The 27,335-nt window shown below is 39.8% G+C and overlaps 1 protein-coding gene and 1 long non-coding RNA gene across 2 annotated transcripts in view; one reads left to right on the top strand and one right to left on the bottom strand.

Annotated features, from left to right (window-relative positions):
* Positions 1-26,249, bottom strand: part of LOC146319511 (uncharacterized) — a 32,258-nt gene extending 6,009 nt beyond the window's left edge. Inside the window, exons 1-2 of the long non-coding RNA XR_014771549.1 lie at positions 26,111-26,249; positions 7,393-7,455 (exon numbers count right to left, since the gene is read on the bottom strand). This is a non-coding gene — a long non-coding RNA (uncharacterized LOC146319511). The remainder of the gene's footprint in view (positions 1-7,392; positions 7,456-26,110) is intronic.
* Positions 1-27,335, top strand: part of ppm1e (protein phosphatase, Mg2+/Mn2+ dependent, 1E) — a 57,333-nt gene that overhangs the window by 23,998 nt on the left and 6,000 nt on the right. The window contains exons 2-5 of the mRNA XM_084730086.1: positions 21,601-21,722; positions 25,405-25,604; positions 26,090-26,278; positions 27,143-27,286. Of these exons, the coding sequence (XP_084586212.1) occupies positions 21,601-21,722; positions 25,405-25,604; positions 26,090-26,278; positions 27,143-27,286 (655 nt within the window). The remainder of the gene's footprint in view (positions 1-21,600; positions 21,723-25,404; positions 25,605-26,089; positions 26,279-27,142; positions 27,287-27,335) is intronic.

Raw genomic sequence — 27,335 nt, forward strand, 5'->3', positions numbered from 1 at the left:
AGTTTTTACATCCATTATTATATTTCTGTTCATCTTATATTTGCTACATATTGCAGGTTAATATCTTTATATTGCTGTTACTGTTGTAGATAAGGCACATGCACCTTTACACACTTCTTATCGTAGATATTTGTCATATTATCTCTTTTATATATTGTAGCAGAACGTAGATATTTTTACCGACTTGTTTTCTGTTCTAATTCTTTATGCTTATATACACCGCCTGGCCAAAAAAACAGTCACACACTCTAATATTTCATTGGACCGCCTTAAGCTTTGATTACAGCACACATTCTCCGTGGAATCATGTCGATAAGGTTATGCAACGTCATGACATTTATATCCAGAGTCGTATTAATTTTCCACCAAGATCTTGTATTGATGATGGGAGAGTCGGACCGCTGTGTAAAGTCTTCTGCAGCTCATCCTAAAGATTCTCAGTGGGGTTCAGGTCTGGACTCTGTGGTGGACGATCCATGTGTGAAAATGATGTCTCATGCTTCCTGAACCTCTTTTACTATCTGAGCCCAATGAATCCTGACACTGTCATCTTGGAATATGTCCGTGTCATCAGGGGAAAAAAAATCCACTGGTATAAAAACCTGATCGTTCAGTTTATTCAGGTAGTGAACTGAACTCAGGTTGCTGAACCTCGATCTGAGCAACTGAAGCAACCACAGATCATAACACTGCCCCCCCCCTTGTACTGTAGACACGAGGCATGATGGGAGCATCACTTCACCCGTCTCTCTTCTTACCCTGATGCCCCCATCACTCTGGAACAGGGTAAATCTGGACTCATCAGACCACATGACCTTTTTCCATTGATCCAGAGTTCAATCTTTATGCTCTCTAGCAAACTGAAGCCTTTTTTTCTGATCAGTCTCACTGATAAGTGGTTTTCTTAAGGCTTCACAGCTGTTTAGTCCCGATCCCTTCAGTTCTCTTCACATTGTGTCTGGAAATGTTCTTACTTTCACTATTAAACACAGCAGTGAGTTCTACTGTTGATTTTTTTATTATTTGATTTCACCAAACATTGAAGTGATCTCTGATCACCATCATTCAGGATGTTTTTTTCGACCACACTTCTTGGTTCATCACTCTCCTTCCAGGTTTTAATAACGTGTTGGACAGTTCTTAACACAGTTTTAGTTTTTTCATCAATCTCCTTAGTTGTTTTCTTTGCTTGATGCAGGTCAATAATTTGACTCTTCTGAAACAGAGGAACATCTTTTCCTCGACCACAGGATTTGTCTTCTGACATGTTTGTTTAAGAAATGAGAAGCTGCTCGCTGCGTCAGTTAGAGTTCAATAACTTGGAAGGATCTGACCTGTTTGATCAGTTAAATTCAGGCGGTGACTTGTTTTTTTGGACAGGCAGTGTATGTTTTCTATAATTGAACGGGAGCACCTGTAGTGTCAACAGTATCCCTGCAGGGATCAATAAAGTATTTCTGATTCTGAGAAAGAAAGCATAGATGAGATAAAAAAAAAAATCACTAACTTCACTAACTGGACTTAAACTAAAGATAATCAAATAACCTAAATTACCAAAACTAAATCCAGACTATTGTGAATCTGGTTCAGTTATGAGCATAAAAGCCTTAAACGTCTCTAAAACGTTTCTCTAAATTAGAGATTAATTAGAAGACGTTTCACAACAGCTGTTTCCTGAGCCGAGAGCGTCGTCACGCCTGTACGAAGGGAGCGGTTCACAATCAACATTTCATCCTCAAAGCAGTTTCAATGCTCTGTTTAAACAGATGGCGAGGACGGGATCAAGACAGCGTGTTGAGGCTTGAAGTGACATTTCTCCTCGTGATAAACATTTCCCTTTTGACAGCCCTGAAGGACGTTATTGTCACTGGTATCAAGGTATGATAAATGATAAATGAGTCTACGACAGAGAAAATGAAGCACTATTTTTTCTCAACATGGCTGCAGGGTGGACATGGACAGAGGGTAATCTTTAAATACGATAACCCTGGGAATATTCTATATTTATATATGTTTTATTACTGTCAATAAATCCCAAGAAAAGACCAGAACCAACAATGAATTCATCCTACTGACACGTATGTCATGTTTGCTAAAAACTACAGTGATCAGCTCTTTTAGGGAAACTAATGCATCTTTCTTTGAAAATTAAATAATATATTTATGGACTGTTTTTTAAAGCAGCTGTAATTCTAATTTTGACAACATCTAACATCAGATAAACATCTTTCAGCTCATAGATTTGCAAAGTGACTTTAGATGTGTTGCCTGACGAGGGCTGCAGCTAACAATTATTTTCATCATCGATTAATCTGTCAATTATTTTCTTGATTAATCAATTGTTAATCAGATGGATTGAGCCCTGCTGGTTACTCCCAGGCTTGTCCCCCTCACAACAGAACTCTCTCCATTAGAGCTGCCATGATTAATCGATTAAATAAATAAATTAACTGGATATCTTTGAGTTGTGAGTAAAACAGGACAGTTGGGACGTCATTTGGGACTTTCGGAAACAATGATCAACATTTTCCACCATTTTCTGACATTTTAAAACGAACAACTAATCAAGAAAGTAATTAATACCGATTAATAAACTCTGACAATAGATAGATACACAGATAGATATATTTTATTTTGAACAAACCAATTAATTAATGCTCAGTAATTTTACTCATACTGAAGTATGCATTACACTATGTAATCTACTTAGTTATTTTTAAAATCATTATTGAGTACTGAGTACAATTTGAATCTATTCAGACCTTTCATTTGCAGTTTTGTTGCCAATACGTCTCAACAGGCCGATGAACCCTGACGAAAGGAAGAATACTTTGTATTTTTTGTAATACCAGTACTTTTACTTGTAATTGATTACTTGTAATATTTCAGTAATGAAACAGTACTCGTACTTGAGTACAAATTTTGAGAACTCTTTCCACCACAAGTTATTAGAACTTGTAAACAAATTGTGAGTTTTGACAACTCATTATAATGAATTAATTTGAGGATTTGCTTTCAAGTGAAAATAAACAATGAAATCATCAAAAGGATGGTAAGAATAACAGAAACAACAGAAAACCTGTACAAGTTTGCTGAAGAAATTCTCAAAAAACAAAGAAACAAAGAAACAAACAAAAAAAACAAGAAAGAAAAGAAAGAAAGTAAATCAGTTGCGGCGCTGTTCACCATACCAAGTCTTTATCTTCTTTTAAATCGCTTTCTAAAAAACTTTTTTGTGAAACCTTTTGAAAATATTTGATGTGTGTCCTTTTTTATTATTAATTGAACATCCCTCCTCAGCTTTTATTTCTATTTCTATTATCCTGTTTGTCTTATTCTCTTTTGTGAAGCACTTTGTTACATTGTTACATTGTATTATTTTTACACTCTCAACAAATATGTTTCTAAAAAAATGTTGAACTATTCCTTTAAATTGCAGACACTAGGTATTGCAGATGGATTGGAGACTGAGTGAGAAGAAGATGTTTGTAAAGAACAGGGTTTTTAGAGTTGAGTATTTGTAGATAAACAGTTAATTTGACTGTATTTTGTGTTAAAGGGATAGTTCACCCAAAAATGAAAATTTAATCATTACCTACTCACCCTCATGCCGATTGAAGGTCAGGTTTATTTTGTTGGTTTTAGTCTGAGAAACCCTGCAGGAGTTTCACAGGAAAACAGTGTTGCAGAATCCAGCAGTGTTTTGTGGACTAAAAAACTAAACCTGACCTTCAGTCAGCATGAGGGTGAGGAGATAATGACAGAATTTTCATTTTTGGGTGAACTGTCCCTTTAGTTTTAGTGCGAATCAGTAAATCAGTGCAGACGTTTAAACTGCTGCAGATGTAACACGGCTCAGACAGACAACACTATTGTTTATGTGAAATTGGCTCAATTAAAGGAGCCTCCAGAGACGGTTCAGGTCAGGACATGATGTGGCTCCCCTACAGGCTCTCACCAATCCACCAATGATCCAGCTGGTGGATTACATAATGCCGCCTTAAGGCTTTGTGAGCAGAGCGGCACTGGGCCTGCTCAAAAACCTCACAGGGAATTACATGCAAGTTCCTCCGTCTATCTGTGGAGCCTGAGCTCAGGCTGGAGGCTTATCTGGAAACTGACTGGCTACAAACAGATACACACTTCAAATACTCGACACATGCGGAGCTTTACGCCTCATTCTCTCCGCCGCGTGTCACCTCTCCACTTACTGTCATGTCTGGTTGAAGTAGTGCACTCGCTGCCTACACGACGGTCCCAGATGCACTGTAGGTTGTTGTTATCGGTTGCTTCGCAGGCCGTGGAGGGTTTTTTTTTTTCTAATTTTATGACACGTTAGACACGCTTCTCTGCAGCCGACATTGTGCACTTCATCGTAAGTGGAACGCGGCGTTGCAAATGCACAGAGCGGCACTCTGTGACGTCTGCAGTCACAGTCGCTCCATCATTTCCACCCTGTTTGAAATGCACAGTGTTACATCAGCAGAGCGCCGAAAACATCCAGAGGTGGACTTTAGGTTAGGAGGTAGAACCGCTGAGAGGGCAGAACACAGAACTCGCTTTCTGTTGACTTCTGCTGTTGTCTTCAGCTGTCGCCTCCCCACACTGCACGCTGAGAAATAAAGGTGATAACTAGAACCAAAAACAGTTCTTAGGCCTGCCCCCGTGGGAGAACCCTTTTTGGTTCTAGATACAACCTTTTAGAAAGGTTCCACTCAGAAAACTTTAGTTTTTAGTTTTAGTTATATGTAGAACCAAGATAAAGGGTTACACCTAGAATAATCTGTGAGAGGTTTCACCCAGAACCCTTTTTTAGAGGTCCTATCCAGAACCTTTCCCTTCTCTAAGGGTGTTAACAAGAACCCACACAGGGGGTTCTACCAAGAACCATTTTAGGTTCCAAGGGCGTTATCTAGAACATACTCAGGGGGCTCTATCCAGAACCTTTCCCTCCCTTAAGGGTGCTATCTAGAACCCATACAAGAGGTTGTACCTTTTTATGTTCCAATTTGTTTATCTAGAACCCACACAGGGGGTTCTACCGGAAACCTCTTAAGATTCCAAAGATTTTCTCTTGAACATACTCAGGGGGCTCTATCCAGAACCTTTCCCTCTTCTAAGGGTGCTAACAAGAACCCACACAGAGGGTTCTACTGTAAACCTTTTTATATTCCAAGGGTTTTATCTAGAACCGACACAGGGGGTTCTACCAAGAATCCTTTTGTATGCTAAGGGTTCTATCTAGTACACACTCAGGGGGTTACACTGGGAACCTTTTTGTATTCCAAGGGTTTTGGCTGGAACCCACCCAGAAGGTTCTATTTATTGTACAAAGAACAACATTCCTTAAAGAACTCTTTTTTTCCAAGAAGGTTCTCTGGATGAAAAGGGTTCTTAAGTGAATTAAGAGGCCTTACAAAGTACCTTTGACAAACCCTTTGCTTAAAAAGGGGTTCTTCAGAAGCAAATGGTTCTGGGTCGAACCTCAGTCCTTCAGACAGAACCCTTGCTTCTCAGAGTGCGTGCAGATTTTTCCTGTTTACTGTGGATGAACTCGTCTTACAATATGGTCGGTGAGAAAACACATCTGTGCAGAACCGTATTTGTTCCACGATCATGCAATAAAAGTCAAGCCTTATTCATATCGAAGAACAGTGTTTTTGTGTTGATAGAATATTAACAGCAGCTCTACTGAGTCTACAGTAGAATCTGTATGAAAACATCTCTGGAGGTGTTGTTATTAAAGAAGTCGTCTCATGATATTTTTCTTATTGACGACAAATCCAGTGAAAAGAATAAAACCAACAATGAGTTGATGCAACTAACAAGAATCATCTGTGCAGCCAAAGCCTGGTTCCTCTGAGCCTCCATTGTTGTCCAAAAAGCACATCAGTGAGCCACGCTGTTGCACTGGGTGACTTGTTCCTTCATTACCATGAACACACACACTGTAGTTTATTGTGAGTCAGTCCCACATACACCGTCCTGCTGCTGCCAGATGCACAAAACTCTGTGAACGCACAAACACAGAAAAATGGACGGACTCGAGCTTGAGATGGGTCACCCAGTGATCACGGAAGAGAGCTGGGATAAGAGCTAAGCTAACTCAGCTTAGACCTGAGACAGCGAGCCAGAGAGAGATGCACCGTCATCGACCCACTTTGATTCTTCATCAGCCCTCATCCTCCTCCTCAAACCCCCACAGAACAAATGCAGATGCGGTGGGATCTAACAAGTTTGTCTGGAGGTAAAGTTAAAGCTAGCATTAGTTAGCCATACATGCTAACATTCACAGTTTATATTAAAGCAGATGAAGACAGAGTTTAATCCATTCATCACACGTGTGCTCTTGAGTTGTGAAACAACAACAGCAACCTCACAGTGTATCCAAGGATCAATTATTGCCCTCACCTCTTCTCTCTGGCAGCGACCCTGCCTCCCTAGGCCTGAAAACCTCCTCCTCCTCCCGGTGGGGACCAACGCTCCCACATCACTCTGAGCTCAAAGTCAGAGCAACGCGGCTAAGCTAACAAACCAATAGCCGCTACATTTAGCAGCTGTTTACTTCACTTATTATCAGCAAACTGTAAATTGGAGAGAGTTGACATCAGAGGGAAAAACCAGAGAGCATTTTCTCCATCAAGTATGATCCAGTTTCACTTAAGCCACTGACAGAGTTGGTGTTGTGTGACTTAAAGTGTTACACACTTGTCACAACGCGGCCGCCAGCGTTACATAGTGAGAGAAAAAGCATGCAGCGTGCAAAGTGGGAAAGACAGAGGCACTATTCACCCTATTAGAAGTCAGTGTAGCCTCAAAATAAAGAAGCTGCTATTTTAAGGTACTATAGTTGTAACCTTTACCAAATCTTTATTATTGTAACCACAATGGCAAAGCTCCCCTCCCCTAATATGTCACATTTTCCTAAAAGAAAAAAATCAATGCATAGACTCATATAATGATCCCTTTCAGTCATCACTTATGACCCACTAGAAGTGTGTGGTGGTGGGTTTAACAGCAGAGACCCTGCCCTCAAACAAAAGTATCTGACAACCTGGGAATGAGACACAAAAACAAACCATCTTTCTGGTGCGTTTACGAACAGCTTGGACAAATCTTACTCATTGTACCTTTAACAAAGTAATAATTTCAATCCAAATTGCGATATTTCCATGACTTTAACCGAGTTCTTTTGTGTCAAAACCTGACCAGACGACTTCCTGATCTTTACCCCGACCATTACCATCCTCTCAGATTATTTTAATCAGCCACAAGATAAATACACTGTATGTCTCTACCACAGTCAGTTGTATATCTCCATCAGACCTTTTAGTATCGAACATCTCAGATTAATTCCTTTTAGCCGCTCTATATGAACACATTTGAACTTACCTTGCCTCTCTTTTGGAATATGTTGAGCTTGTTCCCTCTGGCCGCCTCAAACGAGTCGTTGTCCTGCAAATAAAACACAAATTTTGATTAGTATTATTCCAAACTTAAATTTTTTTTCAAACTGCACCCCTCCTCCCTCTTCTAGCAGGTTTCATTAATATCTTTTTAAGTGAAGCCGTGACATTTTTAAATGAAAAATGACTTGTGGCCCGGAGCTAGTCTCCTTACCTGAGAGTGTTGTGAGTTCATGAAGATGATTTATTTCTCTACTGTGATTTGTAGCTTGTGGTTTTTGTGAAAGACACTGACAAATGATGTTGTTCTGCTAATCCTGGTGTCAGAATTATTTAGACTCGCATCACCCTCAGATTGCTCTATAAAAACATAAATATTGGTCTGAAGTATGCATGAGGTGCACACAGAGTCATTACACTTAAATAAATACCAATTTATTTGGGGGAAATTATGTATATGTTGTTGTGCAGCTGTAAATACTCACTAGATCATTAAATGTTACTTAAAGGGATAACTGTGATTATTTGAAATGGGGCTGTATGAAGTACTTGCAACCAGCAACCAGACTCCATTAACAAAAACAATGATTTTACCTCACAGAATACAGGAGTCGCTAGCCTACTGCTGCCTCGATCGATTAGTTTGTTTGTGTTATTGTGCGACTCAGGTGAATCTGAAGTAAACTTTGAAAACACCAAAGTCACATAATGACACAAACAAACTAACCAATCAAGGCAGCAGTAGATCAACGACTCCCATGTTCTGCGAGGTAAAATGATTGGTTTCACCAATGGAGTCTGGTTGGTTTACAGAGAGAGAAAATGTCAGGCTTATAAAACTGCCGTTTCCTATTCGAAAAGGCTGTGTGACAGCAAGGTAAGGCAGTGAAAATATTCTAAATAGTTTGTACACTTAAACTGGAAAACCGCTGTTGTATAAACCAAATTTTGCTCGCACTCACTTAACCAGACTCCTTTGGCAAAAACAGTCATTTTACCTTGCACAACATGGGATTTGTTCTTCTACCGCTGCCTCAATCTGTTATTTTGCTTATGTTGTTGTGTGACATTGGAAAATTGAATATAAATAACACAAACAAAAGGACATATTGAGGCAGCAGTAGACCAACGACTGTGTGTTCTGGGAGGTAAAATTACCGTTTTTGCCAAAGGAGTCTGGTTGGTGTAGAGAGAGTGATATTTGGCTTATATAACAGCTATTTTGCATCAGAAAAGTCCATCTAACAGCAAGGTAAAGTGGTACCTCATACAAAACTAGCCCCTAAACTGTGCAACATTGTTTAACTTGTTTTAGCCCTGTTGTTTCAGGAAATTATAGGATCTTGTAACAATTAAAAAAAAATATTCAGTAGGAACCAAAGGGGTTTGGGTATGGAAGTCAGAGGGCCGCGGGCCCCTATTTGAGAACCACTGATAGCTGTTTCATATAGAAGTTTGAAAATCCTACTGAGGGACAATAGTTGAATAATTCACTACATTTTTATCACAGTTATTTTTTTATTCTATTGCATGAAAAATTCTGAATGGAAAAGGAAGAACAAATGTTTTTTTTTTCCCTAAAGATGCAATAAAGACTCATTTTTTGATCTCCAGCCGTTCAGACGCAGCATCAGTGGATTCCTGCCACTCACCATTAGATGCCAGAGAGCCGAGCAACAGACTAAAGCGCCACATGGTGTGTGTGGACTGAGGAGACAAATTAATTCATCAAAGTCACTTGAAAGCCATCTTAAGGGAGAAGCGGCAGTAAAACGCTATGATTTAAGGGTTACTGCCTGGCTGGCGCTCTTTGTGTTATGTAATCCTGCTATGCCCTCTTGAGAATACTGTGTTCAGTAACAGTAGTTGTCAGAAACTCGCTGAATTCAGATGTTCTCATGACCACATTTTTGGAAAACTGGATTAAATAAACAACATGTGAGGCTGAAAATAGCCGGAGGATTTTCTCCTGCGCGTTCCTAGAAGAGGCTGCGCCGTCTTCCTGGTTTTAGTACGAGGAATGCCCGCCTGGTGCTGCAGAAGGGACCGGTGCCCAAAACGTATCAATAGAGCGGCGTGCGTTCCAGTGGAGCTTCACTCTCACCTCCACTTGGCACAGAAAAGGTTCAATATTTAGAATAATGAAGTGCGAGCTCATTCTGTGGGTTTGGCAACAGGACGACTGACACCATTGACTGTCAGTCACTTGCTTCTGTGTTGCTATGGAGACAACCTTGTTGCTCCACTCCGGGGCTAATTCTGTAGAAAAGAGAGAGCTTGTAGAAAGCAATGGTAAAAAAAAAAAACAAAAAAAAAAAAAAACAACAAACAAAAAAAAAAAAAACATGGCTGCATGTATGAGTCATCTGCTAACACATACACTCAGAGCTCTCCAGTTTTATCACAGCGAGCAGCCTGTCAGAGCTCCCTGCACGACTGTAGCTAAACACAGCCGCAGCAGAGACCACACGAGAGAACAAAAGCAACACCAGACTGTGGTAAAGACCACGGGAGAAGACAGTAATCACCTCTGACTCAAGCATACCGCTATATCCAACTCCCAGCAATGCTGTATCGACAGTCAGAGCTGTGGCCAAGGAAAATATAAACCAGGCAGGAGGGGAAAATGTTACAGGTAGTCCATTTATAAAGAGAAATAATCAGCAGCTGTTCTGATAATCGACTTAAGTTAAATAAACCAACTACGCTCTGGTGTCATGTGTGATGTTTGGCTGTTTTCTATTTTAATTCAGTGTAAATTTAAAAAGGTAGTCAAATAGGGCTGAACAATTTTTAAAAAAATATCTCATTGTGATCATTATTATTACATTATTAGTTTATTTGTACTTTTTGAAGATTTAACATACATAGAGAATTAAAGAGAGTAAAGAAGGAAAGAAAATAAAAAAGAATTTATAAATAAAACAAAAATAAACCCAAAAACCAGGGGTGGAAGTAACTAATTACAAATACTCAAATTACTGTAATTAAGTAGTTCTCTGGGTACTTATACTTTTATGAGTGGATTTCCAAGTCTCCTACTTTTGCTTGTACTCATTATAAGATGTAATCTACTTAGTTACTTTTAAAATCGAGTACTGAGTACAATTTGAACAACCTTTCATCTGCATTTTAGGAGCCAATCAGGTGATCTGATCACGAACGGACCAATGAAAACCAGGACACACAAACAAAAAACAAAACCAAATGCTGCATAAGCACAAGTTTAGAGTAAGGATGTTAGTGATTAATTATTAATTGATTAACTGCCATTAAGAATTTAACCAATTAAAAATGTATCCATGGATATTTAATCAATGGCAGCAACTGCAGCTCATTTGACTTTATTTTGTCTGAAAATTAAACTTTGACTTGAAAAAAAAGACCAAAAAAAAAAAAATTGAAAATGATCTTAATTATTATTGATTAATCGATTGTTAGCGGTTTCAACTATTGTTTCCAGAAAATGCACAAAATTTGTAACCTTAGTTTGAAGAGGTGACTGTAGCATCAATGGTTAAGAAGAAACTAATACTCTGAGTAGTTTTTGCAACAAACACTTTGTACTTTTACTGAAGTATATTTCTAACACTAATACTTTTACTTGTAATGGAGTAAGATTTTACTAATGCTACAGTACCTGTACTTGGGTACAGATTGTCAGTACTCTGTCACCGCTGTTGAAAATGACAGCAACATCAGGAAATAAGTGATAATATAATAAGAATCATGTGAATAATGAAGAAGAACAGAACAACACTTCTGTACCGTCAGTCTCATGACTTCAGCCGTCATCTGGTTGAAGGCGGAATTAAAAACATCGTAAATCTCAACCATTTTTCTCGTCTTCCTTCAAAAACACACACTTTATTTCTAACTCTCATGGTGATTTTTTTCAGTTTCATATATCTCAATACAACCAAAAGTTAGCAGTTATTTTAATTTGGGTAAACAAGCCTCTCCATATTGACTAAGCTCAGTTTAATTTCAGTTCACATCACTAAACTTGAATTTACTAAAGAGAGATTAGTTTTAAATTGTCAAACAGAGTTTTGCTTAATTTAAAATCTGGGTTTAGTCATTTTAAATCTAGTTTTTCTAAACTCTGATGAGAACTGATTTTCAGGTTAAATTAATCTTGGTTGGTGCAACCCGGTCTTAAAGGTTTGTTGTGTACGATTTATTTTAAGATCTGTTGGCAGCATATGGCAGAAACTGAATAAAATATTCATCAGAATGTTTAGTGTTTAGTATATAATGACCTGAAAATAAGAACTGATGTGTTTTTCTAACCTCACAGTGAGCCGTTTATGTCTAAAGAGTGTGTAGATCTCTTCAGAGGCCGCCATGTTTCTACAGTAGCCCAGAACGGACAAACTAAACACTGCGTGGGGCTCCTTTCTGGCCTTAATACAGTAAATGTCTGACTAAATTTGTACTGCCACCTGGTACAATGAACTGGTAGTTTCAGATGTAACTGGTATTATTTTGTATTATTTTGTGTTTTTTTTCTGTAATGGAGTGCTATTCTGTCCATGTGTACGTCTCATGTTGGGACTATATTATTGTGTGCAGCCTGGGAGAGAAATATCTGTGTTTATGGCTTTAGGTCTGGTACACTCCCTTTACTTTGATATAATATTGTTTGTTTCAGTTTTCTTCTTCTTTCTTAAAACAAACAAAAAATGTAATTTCGTGTATCATAACATCTGGTTTGTCTGATTGTCCTGTTAAAATATCAATAAAAAAATAAATAAATTGGCTCTACAGGTAACCTTTGAAGGGGAGTGTGGGACGAGGTGTTTGCAATCTGAAAGCTCACTTGGTCCTTTAATGACTGCAGGTGATGTAACTGTCCAAAGTGCAAAGATGTTACCTCTTTAGCATGTAGATGTTCCTATAATATACATAAATAAATATAGAATATAAACCAGTTTGTCCTTTACAAAATGTCAAGGTCACCAGTCGTGAGCAGCGTACAGGTGATGGACAAAATAACAGGAACATCTGTACCATCAGCAGAACATTTATTGCTCAGATTTTGTTGAGACTGTCAGAGACGAGTCTCTTCTTGTAGTTTTGGGTGATTTGAGCTGTGTGTGGGTGTGCATGTGCACATATTCACAGTGAAACATGGCTCACATCTCATTACAACGAAGAGATAAACAGGGAAAAACCTCAGAACACAAAACAGGACTATGGACGTATGATTTTGATGACCAGTTGAACCAGATAAACCAGTGGCAGTGTCTTTTATATCCAGTCAGTTGTGTTGTTGCAGTGTGATGGTGTGAACTGAGATTAAGCTCCCCTTTAATCCTCCTCCGCTCCACATGACCTCACTGTGATGCACGAGCCACGGGGAGCTGTCATTGGTGCGCCGTGTGTTCTCCTGTGTGACCTGCAGCCAATCAGAGCTCCCCGGCTCAGCATCCACCCCCACAGGGCAGCCAGTGGTGGAGGGAGAGAGAGAGGAAAATGTTTCTATGAATGGAAACATGGAGGAGAGGACACTCGTGATGAACAAACCCAAATACTGACAGTTAGACCCTCCCCACCCCGCATCTCCTCGTCTCTATCTGCTTTCCTCGCTGTCTTTACTTCCTCTTTTATCTATTGCACACTCACTTTTTAGATATCTCTGTTCATTTCTGACAGTATAATGTAACAAACTGAGACGACTGGCCTTTCCTGTGTGTCTATGATTAAAAAAATCCTTACATACAGATACCTTAAAGGAAAAGTAAATAAATTAATCAAAACTATTTAAGGTGCATGCTATATTATAGCGTTCTCTCCAAACCAACCAGGAGTCTCTGGTCTACTGCTGCCAGAATTGGTTCCTTTCTGTTGTTCTGTTCGATTTCTGTGTTTTAAAGGGTTAGTTTGGATTCACCGAAGTCACACACTAACACAAACAAGCCAATCGATCAATGCAGCAGTAGACCAGCAACTCCCTTCTCTGCGAGGTAAAATTATCGATTTCACCAATGGAGTTTGGTTGGTTTGGAGAGAGCAATATTTGGCTGAAATAACAGTGGTTTCCCACTACTACAACTATAAAAACTACACCACAGTTGCGTGACTCACTGTTGTTTCACTGCCATGGTTAATCCAAATCCCACACTTCCTTTTCTAATGACTATGTGTGTATTTCTGTCAGATGTGGTGCGTGTTTCAGCAATGAAGCAGAGAAAATAACAAATTAGAGGGGAAAAGCAGAAAAGTTTGCCATGGTCATAGCAAATTATCCTTTGTAGTTTTGAATGTCATAAATCAACAAGCGTACAACTAGTCTTTTGTGACAGTTTTATTGTGAAACTGGAGTTTTCAGTGTCCAACACTGGATCAAAATAATTATATTAAGTTTGGGTAAATAACCCACAATAAAATATATATGTATATTATCCTATTTTGATGCAAACTGGGTATATTTTTAACTCTGTGGTCTCCCTTTCAAGGAGTCTTTTGACCTGATGGTGAGACCAGACTAAGAGTCTTGTCACACCTGAAAGTCCAAACCAAGATTGAGGTTTTTCTCACATTGTAAATATTTGATCTGGTTGCTTTTGGGTTCGCATTGCAATTACGCAAATGCATTAAAGAACTACACATGGCATACATCCTGTCATCATCACTCGTGAGCTGCATCTCTCTATGCTTATAATTAGCTGTTTTGTAGACGGGCGTATGTCTGACGTCACTGTTATTCTCTCTCATCCACTTGTGAAAAAATTAAAAAGTGTCAGAATCTTTGATTTTTTTCCCCAGCTAATTCTTTATAAACTCATCCGACCAAATGTCAATCAAACATTTGGTCTCCTCCTCTTCCCATCTACAGCTGCAGCTCATTTTGTTGCGTTGTACCTTTGTCCTGTAGGACATCCTGCCAGAACTTCCTGCAATAAGTCCAATTAGTTTAAACCATCCCAAAAAAAATGGTCTTACACTTGCAACAAACTGAACAGTGATTCAGCTTGATTGGAAATAAGAACTAACCTGAAACACCAGATGGTTTGTAACACAGAACCATCTGTGAAGCCGTCCATAGAAACTGTTTAGAAAAGGGTAGGCACTTTCAAGAAATCCCCTGGCAGATGATTGGATGAACCATTTGTCACGTCTAACACAGGCTAACTTCTGCCAATCAGATCAATTCACCGAACTGAAACCAAAGCCTTCATTTTTTTTTCCATTGATAAATTGTCGTTCTTTGCTCTTCTCTCCAGTTCTGATATAACTGATGCCATCACAGTATCTACGCTAACCTCTTCAGGAGCCGCAATTGTTTGTTTGAGATGAGTCGTTTCCTTGGATGCTTCTTGCTGTCGGGAGCATCTAAAACCACACCTGTAGCTGCCAGTCGTCCCTCTGAGGGCAATTGCGCCATCTGTGGTACAGACACAAACGCACAGCTTGGAGCCTGGCAAGATGGCTTCTTGCGTGATCCAGCTGCCTCCCAAGATAAACTAAGAACAGAGCTTTTGGTCAGACCAGGGTTTGGCTGTTTGGGTTTCACACCTGTAATTTTGGTTCCAATCAAACTGAGAAGTCCAAAACTCCAGGGCTCTAAAGATATTTAGATATTAGATTTACCCAGAATTCATTGTGCTGCAGTCCCACTAAAGACAGTCAAGAACTAAACTGTTTTCTGCAGCGAATGAATTTAGACATCTACCTGGAGTCTGACTATCTGTAAGCCAAAATCAAAGTCTATCTTTGTGAGACCGTCTCCTCCAAACGAGGTAGGTGTGAAAGATGTCTGTCAGAGATTCAGATATGTTACATAATTTGTCTTGGCGGAGTTGTTCCGCTCTTTGAGAACCGGCACAACATATTTCACTCATACAGCTGCCACACTTTCAAGGAGAAGTTTACCCAGGAGGTTACCGTGGTTACTGCTTTACAGGGGCACGCTTTAACTACCGTGTTCCCGATGTTTCCAGCCCTTGACCCAGTTTGAGAACAAAATCAAAGACCTGACGAGAACGAAGTTTCTAAAAGGAGGAGAGGAATTACCAGACTGGATATATACACATTCACCTCCGGTCCAGATAACCTTCTTCCTGATGCCGTCAGTCACTGCAGCTTTAACAAGAATAACCTCAGTCTGTTGCTACAAGCCATCTGCATCCATCCCTCTTTTTCTAACCAGAGATTTTTCACCTTTAAAGTCACCCGACAGCCGCCGTGCAGCAAACTCCAGCAGCCACACGGCGCAGAATGAGTCAGAGAAAAGTGAGCAGCTCCACCACCTATGGTCAGATCTGAACATCAGACTGGAGAGCATCTTTCTGCAACACTTGTATTTGAATGTACCTTTCCATAAGACTTTATTGACACACCTGATGAGAGCCATTGGCTGGAGCACCTGTGGTGAGATCAATCTCTGTTGGTGTTGAAGGTGAAGTGGTGCCAGATCCTCACCTTTGTGGAGGCTCTCAGTGGTACCACACATCTTTTTATCCTCCTGCTCACACATGCAGACGACACGACTGCAGGAGTGACAGGATGCCAGTTGTTGTGAATTGAAGCGGCACGCAAGCGCTGCCAACCGAGACCGTGTCAGTCTGTCAGCTGACCGTCACCTTGCACGTCAGTGAGATGTTCCTGCATCACTACCCTTAACCTTCTGTGTTTTCTGACACGTCTGCCAGCTTTGCATATTGAGATAAGATCAGAATTTTGGCCGAATCAAGGCGACAGGAGGGCTAATAAAGACCAGGTGTGGATGATATTAAACCTGTGATTAAATGTCGTCATTGATTAACCTAATTGTCAGAATCAATATTATACGATTCTGAAAAAAACAAAACAAATTATGAACGAAAAAGGTCTGGTGACAACTACAGGATGTTGAATAATACTGAGATGCTGGAAATCATCCAGCCCATGATCTGTTAAGGGGATAGTTCACCCAAAAATGAAAATTCAGTCATTATCTACTCACCCTCATGCCGATTGAAGGTCGGGTTTATTTTGTTCGTCCGCAAAACGCTGCTGGAGTTTCACAGGAAAACAGAGTTGCAGAATCTCCCAAACAATGGAAGTGAACGGTGACCAGTTTTCAGTTCAGTGTCAGTTCAGTTTTCGTGGTTCCAAGCTAAGGATCTGCAGTGAAGATTCAGGCTAAAAACATGGTGTTAATAACACCTGAAACACCATTTTCCTGTGAAACTCCAGCAGCGTTTTGTGGACTTCAATCAGCATAAGGGTGAGTAGATAATAACTACATTTATATTTTTGTTTTTATCGTACCTTGATCTTTCGGTATCATTACATCTCTACATATGTATGCAAAATGTTGGTATAACAAACTCTACTGGCAAAATCAGTAATTTTACCTTGCAGAACACAGAAGCTGCAGGTCTACCGTTGTCTTGATCTGTTCTTTGATTAATCTCTAATTAACTTTTAAAATACTGAAGTTACTCAATAACACAAACAAATGACCAGACTGAGGCAGCAGTAGATCAGCAACTCCTGTGTTCTGTGAGGTAAAGTTACTGTGATTGGTTTGGAGTGAGCTATATTTGTCTCATATAAATGCAGTCGTCTGTTGGAAAAGGCTGCCTGACAGCAAGCTAAAGTGGTGAAAATATTATAAATATATGGTACACATACAATGATACTGATTTTCGCTGTGGACCTTTAATTAGGAGGCTAAAACACGTTTTGCTGCCTGTCCACAGCAGTACAGTCCTTAACTTCCCTTGTGGTAAACCTGTCGCTTCTCTGAACTCTGTGACCGCCATTTACTGTAGGTAATAAACTAACAATGGATAAGTACCTCATACAGCCACACTTCTAAAAATCCAAACTATTCCTTTAAAACTTTAGATCAAAGTCTCTGAGTATATAGACGGGTCCTTCTGTTGCCTGGACATTATTTTAGACTTAAGTATTGTTACAAATCCCCTGGAGAGGACAGAGCTTGTCTATAAGAGCGTGGATTAGAAGCTCATCAGCATTTTAAAAATCCTAATTTTCTACAATGATGTGAAGAAAATGCGTCACAAAGTGTCTGGATATATTCAGTGACAACGTCAGGATGTAAATGAGTAATTGTCTTTGTAATACTTTTACCTATTTCTGTAACATGATCATCAGTGAAGTTATTTGTAGTTTCGGTGGTTGCCATGGAGAGAGGAATATTCCCTGTTGTGTTGGTGTTTCTACTTTTTTCTCTTTCTAACTTTTTCTAACACCACAAGCATATTGAGAGAGAGCAGAGAAAAAAAGAAAGGAGAGGCAAATTATGACTACAGATATGAAAAGTGAACTACAGGTTGTTGATGAGAGTAAATGCAAAGTAAGACTATTTATGTGGCACGTTTCATTCTCAGGGAAATACAGCACGCTTTATAGAAAAGCAAAGATCATATGCAGTACGTACACGTGCTGACATGGTGTACTAATGAAAATATTAACACATCAAATGCAATAAAAGGCAACACAAAAGAGGAAATCATATGGGCAGGAAAATTATGTTTTAACTCTGCTTTTGAACTGTTAAGTAGTTTGGTGCATGTTAATTTAAATCATAAAAATCATAAGTAGATTCAGCTGGTATTTGTATTTTGAAGGGTGCAGATTAAAACTTAATTTTCCTACACTTTTTAAAGTGTTGCTCATGGGGGGTACACATGTTTCCATGTAGAATTTAAACCTCTTTCTAACAAGAGGAATGTTCTGATTCGACGGGACGTTTAGTTATTTGACAAACTTTACAGAGTGGGCTGCAACAACAAAGTAAATTCAAGCCAAAATATTACATGGTTTTCTAGCTAGCTAGCTGAAAGGTTAACAAGGCTAGCTAGATTTGTTTTCTAGCTTGCTAAAAAGTTAATTAACTTTATATTATTTGCTACATTGCTGAAACGTTAATAAAACATTACAGCATTTGCTCACTTGCTAAAAAGTAAAAGTGTTATATTGTTTTCTAGCTAGCTCAGCTAGTTTGCTAGCTAGCAGAAAAGATAGCAAAACATTACATCGCTTGCTAGTTAGCTAAAAAGTTAACAAAATTGCATTGTTTTCTAGCTACCTAAAAGGTTAACAAAACTTAAGGTTGTTTGTTAACTAGTTGAAAATCTAAAAGGTCACATGGTTTTCTAGCTAGCTAAAAGGTTACCAAAATGTTATATTGTTTGCTAGCTAGCTGAAAAGATAACAAAACCTTACACGGTTTTCTAGCTCACCACAACGAACAAAACCTTGTATTATTTGCTAAGTGAGCAAAAAAATTTACAAAACATTATTATTTTCTAGCTAGCTTTTTTAAAGCTAGTTCACAAAACATTACAAATTGTTAATGCTAGCCTAATTAGCCTGCTCCTGCGGAATTAATGGCGCTACATGGCTACAAAAAACAAAACATCTTCCAAAACATCACCAAAATATCTTTTATTTTTAAAAGGAACTTGATACTGAATCAATTAAATTTAAATTTAAATGTAGTCTTTGTTGATTTGATTTTAACCTACTTTTGAAGTTTGGTGTAACATAATTTAAAGTGAAACCATGATTTAAAAGAGGTAAAACAGGTAGAAAAATGAATCCATGTTGGTGCAACCCAGCCTGTGTGTAGTTTTACTTCCTCTTTTTACTCTGGACTTCTGTGGGAAAGCACAGAGAGCATTCATGCAACAAGGAGAAGTCTATGAAGGCTTTGTTTCTCTACCCACCACATGTGGACCATAAGTTTTTCATGTTTAATCCTTCTAACAGATGACCTGAGACCTGACAGTGACATACAGTCTATGAACTGTCAGAGAGGCGCTTTCAAACAAAGCGGAGGAATCCAAAATCAAATTAACCAGAAGATGGTGCAGAGACGTGATGTGATGTGACCACATGTTTGCTAAAATACTCATATTTGTGAAAAGCCTACACATCCGTCCACATCTCAGAGATTAACGAGAAAACGACCTGTTGTAGATAACAGGAGTAGAACTGAATTCATTAAAGCTGCTGCTGGCTCTGGGTTTCATTGATTAAACCCAGGCCAGTGCACATAAGAGCCACAGAGGCCCTTTCACACTTTAATTCACAGCACTTAACTGTAGAGAATATGTCCCTGTGTTGCACTCAGCCAAACCCAGTTCATCTATTTGTGGCAAATTAAATGCAGTGCAGTGACTACTCCCAGTGCAGTTGAGATAAGTATATCTTTGAGGATCAGCAGCCACTCTGCTACATTTTAAATTAATATAAATCAACATGAGTTACTTAATATTAGATTTAAAAAAGTCAAAAAAGTCAGTGTCGTGCTCAGTGGGCAAATGGACTCAACAACAACAAAAGTATTGAAATCTTTGAAAGTGTAAAAGCAGAATTTGGACCATGCAGTGCCAAAACATTTTAAAGGGATAGTTCACCCCAAAAAATGAAAATTCAGTCATTACCTACCAGTTAATCTGCAAAACACTTCTGGAGTTTCACAGGAAAACAGTGTTGCAGAATCTCCCAAACAATGGAAGTGAATGGTGACCAGTTTTTAGTCAACTTGGCATGTCGGGACTTTAGGAGACATTTTCAACTAATGGTTCAGGAAAACGCATAACATTTGCAACTCTACTTTGGAGAAGTGACATGACATCAACAGTTTGTGACAAATACTTTGTACTTTTATTTGTAATTAAGTAATATTTTAGACATTTACTTTCCACCACTGGATGTTAAACTTTAGCTCAAAGCTTCGCAGAGCAGCTAGCATGGCTGTAAACTTGAGTTAATAACCATGTTTACCTTTATTTTCCATGTTTTTGTTTTTAGAAAATGACTCCCAACTGTCGTCCTAATCAACCAATCAAGACACACCTGCAAATTAATTCGTAAAAAAGTCAAACTCAGGTCCTGGACCTCGATTCTGACCTGCTCAGTTTTCTGATTGTTCTGATGTCAGACCAGGTTTACTTTCAAATTAAATTTGGTTGTGAGGGACAGCATCCAGAAGTTGGGTTACCATGGTTACCCGCATCTGGAGGTGACCTAGTTATCATGGTGACTCATGTTCAGCAAGCTTTCAGTCCTTCAAACGACCCCCCTCTTCATCCTCCTCCTCCTCCTCCTCATCCTCCCCATATCTCGTTAACCTTAAGCAGAGACTCCTCCTCCTCCTCCTCCTCCTCCTCCTCCTCCCACACAGAGCTCTGGCCAGATGTGGTGATGTGCCGCTGCTCTCAGACTGAGCTGTTATATCATTTTAACAATTTTTCAAGACAAATTACTGGCACCGGCTCGCTCCAGCTGACAGCATATCTGTCAGTGCCAAGATTAATGCAGTTAAATCAGTGAAAATGTGATATTTATTCAGTGATTAAAGGGCTTATTTTGATTGTTCCATCATTCAGTGAAAATGTACCGTATTTGTTACCCAGGGATCAGGGTGCATATTATACAGAATCAATCCTGAATGTTACTTGCAGTTAAATAATCAAAATGTCAACTTTTCATGCCTGTTTTTAGCTTTCTGACAATTAATTTTTCAGATAATTTAATGGATTTTTAATTTGGGGTTTTATTTTTCAGTGGCCAGTCTTATGCTTCAGGTATTGTGTAATAAATCTGCAGATATTCCAGTGAAGCCACCACTTTGATCCAGACTGAAAGAGATTTGTGAAATTGTGTCCAGATGTTCCTGGTCCTCACCAGAGCCTTCAGATAACTGCTGTTGATATTTGGCACCACAGCTGCAACGATTAGGCGATTAATCGATTAGTATTTATGTTCAGTTTAATATGACAATAAAAGGAAAACAGTGGGAACTCTCCTGAAAACAATATTCTGCCATTTTGCATGAATATTACTTTAATGATTAATCAATATTCAAAACAGTTTAATAGTTTAATCAGTTTATCAGATGTATATGCCAATATCTATCTATCAGTGGTGAGCTGGAATCGACTGATAATATCTGTCATGTCAGTGTCTCAGTCTGCTCTGTACTGGAAAGGAAAAACTTCATCCGTTACAACTCTAAGAATAGAAAAACCATCAGTGTGCTGTTTCCTCCATGCAGCCTGATGATATGTGGACCTGCATACACACATTTTGCATTAAACCTGCTGTCAGGCTGAAAAGACAGAGGACATTGTTTATCTCTACAGAGGATTATTGTGATGTGATGTTTTTTTTTTTATCCTCGACTCGTTCATATAACCATGTTGTGCCCCCCCCCCCACCCCCACAGTAACTGCCCGTGCTCCCTGGCTGCGGCCCTGGCCAGAGCCACCGCAGACAGCCTCCTGCAGACTGACCTCTCCATCCACCACCTCAACAAGACTGTAGAAGATGGAGCTGACCCATTACCACGTGAGTCCCCCTGGGGAGCCCACGAGACTGCGCTCTCTCTCTCTCTCTCTCTCTCTCTCTCTCTCTCTCTCTCTCACTCCCCCCATCCCTCTCTCTCTCTCCCTCCCTCTCTCCCTCTCTCCCTCTCTCTTACACACACACACACAGACAAATTAGGTCTCTCTCTCACTTCATCCCACACACACAGGCATGTTAACCACCAGGGCTTTGTCCCAGTTCTCCCCCGCAAAGTTGCATTAAGTGGTATTTGACCACTAGAGGGCAGGAAGTCGACTCCAAAACACACAAACAAGTGACCATTTTACACGGACCAAAAGATTCTCACCAAAATGATCATTTAGTCTCATGGAGGTAGACTTAAAGGGACAGTCCACCTCATAAATACACATTTTAATGCGTACAGGTTGTAATGAGTGAGATACAGTTCATCACACTGAATCCTTTCAAAATAAAGGTCTGATAACGGTTTAATGGTAAGCAAAATGCTACTGACTGTCTTTGATAGATTTTTGGTATTTCCATGACGGCCTTGCAGGGCCACATGAAACCTTTCAGTGGGCCCCATCTGGCCCCCGGGCCACATTTTGCCTAGGTCTGATCTAAGACAGACAAAAATAAAGATACAATGACAACAGAGATCCATACAAGAGGGGGCACAGCATGTGTCTCCTGCCATAACAGCTTCTGATCTGTCTCCCCATAACCACAGTCTCAGAGACACTGGAAAAGTCTTACTAAGCCAGTAATAATAATAATCTTTATTTATAGAGCACGTTTCAAAATTCACATGACAACGTGCTTCACAAAAGGAAGCAAATAAAACAGACAGGTTGGAAAGTCATCAGGTTTTAAAAGAAAACAGATAAAATGAGTCATTGTTGTGTGTAATGGGACTCACTCGGCTTGTGAGGCTACAAAAAAAAATACATTTCAAGCAGAAAGAAAGTAGCTCTACTGCAGAAAAATGGCTCTAAGAAACAGGGTCACGATTTTCTAGAAAGAGACGTTTCTGTTGAGTTTTCTTTTTTTTGGCCCTTTGAGCTCCTGAGTGCCACCTACTTTCATTATATCTGAGAGAAGGCAGACATGGCAAGTATCTCCAAAACTCAGCAACTTAAACCAAAACTATCTAGATCCAAGAACAGCAACTACAGGTAAGAAGAAAAACACGTATTTTTGGTTTTAGGGTGAACTGTCCCTTTAAAGCTGCACTATTCAGCATTTTTATACCAACAATTGATCAAATAATTATGTATATTCTGTAAGAGATCACTGATATTGATGATTTTATTATGAGTCAGTCACACACACACACACACACACACACACACACACACACACACACACACACACACACACTCACACTCTCTCACACACACACACACACAAACATTCTGCTGCTGGAAATACACACAGGAAATGTGTATTTTAACTTTGAGTGATCATTAACTTTATTAAGCCGACTATGTTGAACAGTGACGCACGGTGGGAACCGTCTGCTGCGCTCAGCAGCCTCTGAACGCAAACAGAATGTGGAATCTGTTTCAGCTCAATATCATGACTTTAAAAACACCTAATGACTTGTTTAACAAATTTCACTGGTTTAAAATATGAAGAATTGTAAAATCTAACCTCCATGAGGCTGTTCAGTCAGACAGCGACAGATCACAGGCTGAACTTGGGATTTAATCCTCACATGCGTGTTATATTATTTATTATAATGTTGATTAATGTTGAAATGACGTTCTTCTGCCTCAATAATAATTGCCTACAGATAAAACACACGAGTCATCAGGTTTGAAACCCACATATATCGGGATAGTGAGTCTCTGTTCCCAGGATAGAAAATGTGGCATTTTCAAGAAAATATTAATCCCTACTCCTCATCACACCTTAACATCATATAGGCCGACATTTTTAGTTTCAGTGTTGAGCTTAAGTCAGCGCCTATGCAAATAGACTTTTCTGTCTTTAAAATTACACTTGCTGTGGTGGAAAATCTTCACTATACCTCAAATCAGAGAAAACAGAATTGTCAGTCATCGCCTTCCAGATCAGAGTAAAGCTTGTTACTCACATCTAACAATATTTTAATATGTACTGCTGCTATTATGCTTTATTCAAACATTTTTCTTGCCTTGATCAGGGTGCTGACAGACAAAAACACACGATGAATAAAGCTCAAACTGTTTGTGTGTGTGTGTGTGTCTGCTCTCTCAAACTAAGAGCTTCTTGTGTTGTATAACAGCCGATCACATCCTGTTTGATGTTGCTTCGCTGCACTCTACTGTGCTTTTCTTTTTTTTCTTCAGCTATTTGCAAGGTGTTATGGGTAGCTCTTTGATGCCAGACACAGTGCTGAGGCATCTTCATTTGGAGCAAGAGAGAGAGAGAGGTGGGGGGGGGGGGGGGGGGGGGGGGGTTGAACAGTCAGTCCACAAAGTGAAGTTTAGTATTGGGGCACCGTTTGACGTACTTTGAGAAAGTGGAGGGGTTGAGGGTGAAGGGAGGAAGTGGGACACAGTGTAGGCTGGTCTCTCTCTCTGTCTCTCTCCCTCTCTCTCTCTCTCTCTCTCTCTCTCTCTCTCTCTCTCTGTCTCTCACTGGTAACACATTTAGGAGAGCGGAGTGAGACAGAGGACGATGGCAAAGACAGGATAGACTGTTATATACCTGCAGCGAACATTAGTAGGTCAAGCCCATGCACACACACACACACACACACACACACACACACACACACACACACACACACACACACACACACACAGCCTGTGTTCTGGTTATTACAGAGAGCTGAAGCCATGATGCCACCTCGGGGCGAGCCTCTGCTCCACTAATGTCTGCAACTCAGTGCAATCTCTCAATGACATCTGCCTAGATTCTGAAAAATTACATCAGATCCCTCGGGCGCCTGATTTTCACTGGGGACGGGGACTTCTCAAAATTCATTTTTTGACACAGCGGAAGACTTGCAGCTTAACTAACCCCCCTTAAAATCTCTCTAAACATCATCATCCAACTCTGCTGAGCTGCTGAAAGCCAGTTGAGAGAAGATAGGAGCCACGGGTTTCGTCTCTCACACAGGCTGCTGTTAACTCATCAGTCCCTCCAGGAAGTTAAACAGTAAATGCAAATTAAACCAATCCTTGTGAATTCTGCACAACTTTGCAACTTTGTCCAGTCATGCAAATTTGACCAGATCATCATAGCCTCAACCAATCACAGCAGTCCCCTGCACAAATGTCACAACGTACGTCTCAATAAAACAACTCAAAGTTTGACTTTCTATTATTTCTTTTGAATTTTTATTAACACGAGGCTTGTCTTTGTTATGGACATTTATCAACGCTCTGTGCACTTTCATCCGCACTTGCCGTTTTTGGGGTTTGAGCTCCAAAAAGATTTTGCTTCTTTGTGTTTTCCTGTGAAACTCCAGCAGTGTTTTGCAGAATAACAAAATAAACCCGACCCTCAATCAGCTTGAGGGTGATTAATGACCAAATTTTAATTTTTGGGTGGACTATCCCTTCAATATATAACAAGAACATTCAGACTTCTTTCCTGTGATGATTCTGGGTTGTTTTTGGAATCTTTTGTAACTGATGTGAATCCAAACAAGCCATAAACTTTATTCCCTTGTATATAATAAAGCAGCTGTTTTTATGTGTGTGTGTGTCAGAGCTGGAGTCTGTGAAGCTCGCCCGGCTGGTGTTTAATAGACTGTTTGAGATGTGCTGCCTTTGGATGAAGGAGTTGCCCTTCCGCCGCCGTCCGCAGCCGTACTACGAGACTTCCATCCACGCCATCAAGAACATGAGGCGCAAGATGGAGGACAAGCACGTCATCATCCCCGACTTCAACACACTCTTCAATGTTCAGGTAGATACAACTTCTCCGGGATGTTACAGCGCCACCACCTGGCCAGTTGCTTTAATGTCTTTAACAGTTTTATCATTGACGATCAAAGACTTTCAGGTTTGGTACTTGGATTTCTGACGGTTTCTCAGATCTAAGGTTGCCAGGTCTGCATTTTTCCTGCAGAAATGGGCTACTTTTGAACTATTGGTGCTGGTTCGGTGGACCTATTTTGTATGCAAATCACAGGTTGAGCGCACAGACATATATTTGGACCTATTTTTCAACTAGTGATCAATTGGGCAATAATTTTGCTTCTTGATTAGTTGTTCGGTCCATAAAATGTCAGAAAATATTGTGTTTCTTGTTTTGTCCACAGCTCAAAGATATTCGTCTTCAGAAAGAAAAACGGAAAATATTCACATTTAAGAAGCCGAAATTTTATAGAAATTTAAATGGCAGCAGACCCGTCGTGTTAACAGTGTTATGTGACTGGTGTTGTCTCTTAGGATCAAGAAGAACAGGCTTACTTTGCTGTGTTTGATGGTCACGGTGGCGTGGACGCCGCCATATATGCTGCCAACCACCTCCACGTCAACTTAGTTCACCAGGAATCCTTCAGCCAGGACCCGAGCGAGGCGCTCTGCAGAGCCTTCAAACTCACTGACGAAGGCTTCGTGAAGAAGGCGTCACGAGAGGTAAACATCTGCAAAACATGACCAAACCATTCAGAAATATTTACAGGGAGCAACACTGATGTGTGTTTGATATATATTACTACTACACATTCCTCTAATGCTGCTTCTACTACCACTACTACTTCTGTTAATATCGCTTCCAGTACTACTACTACTGTTACTACTACTCCTCTTGTTCATCTTGTTCCTCGTCCTGTTCTCCTATAATATATTGCCATATATTTTTATGTTATATTGCTACCAGTACTACTATTACTGTTACTTCTACTACTCCTGTTCATCGTGTTCCTCCTCCTGTTCCTCCTCCTGTTCATCTTCCTTTTCATCCAGTTCTTCCTCCTGTTCATGTGCCGTTTCATGTTAGTCAGACCCACTACTACTACTACTACCTCCACCATTGCTACTGCTTCAGTACCACACAGTCATACTAATGCTGGTACTTCTTCCACTACTGCCACTACTCCTGCTTCTGCTAATGTTCCCACTCCCACTCATACTACTGCTGCTACCCCTCCTACAACAAACACTGCTAGTTCTACTACAAAAAGGCAGTTTTAACTGCTTTCATGACTACAGACATAATATCACAACAACTTCTTCATAGTTCATTCTATGTGCATCCTTTTTTTTTTTGCATATTCACACATTTGCAGCCAACAGCTGATAGTTTGTTTGGTTTAAATAACATGCTATAGGTCAGTCTCACACCAATTCATAAATAATTATATAATGTTTATTTTCCTCCAAAACAAATATATGGATTTTCCCTCTTTTTTTTGACTAGTAATGACTCATTCATTGTTTTTTTAGTAATTTCCTGACCCTGATGCTGTAAATACTGTAACACGTGTCTGTGTTTGGCAGCACCTGCGTTGTGGCACAACAGGCGTGGTGACGTTCCTGCGGGGTCGGACGTTGTACGTGGCCTGGCTGGGAGACTCGCAGGTCATTCTGGTCAGGAGAGGGCAGGTTGTGGAGCTGATGAAACCACACAAACCAGACAGAGAGGTAAAACACTTACACACCATCAGGCACACAAAGAAATCATCTCAGTGAA

This window comes from Lutjanus erythropterus, chromosome 11, assembly GCF_056507025.1.
Source record: "Lutjanus erythropterus isolate fLutEry1 chromosome 11, fLutEry1.hap2, whole genome shotgun sequence".
In the NCBI taxonomy this organism is placed as follows: domain Eukaryota; kingdom Metazoa; phylum Chordata; class Actinopteri; order Lutjaniformes; family Lutjanidae; genus Lutjanus; species Lutjanus erythropterus.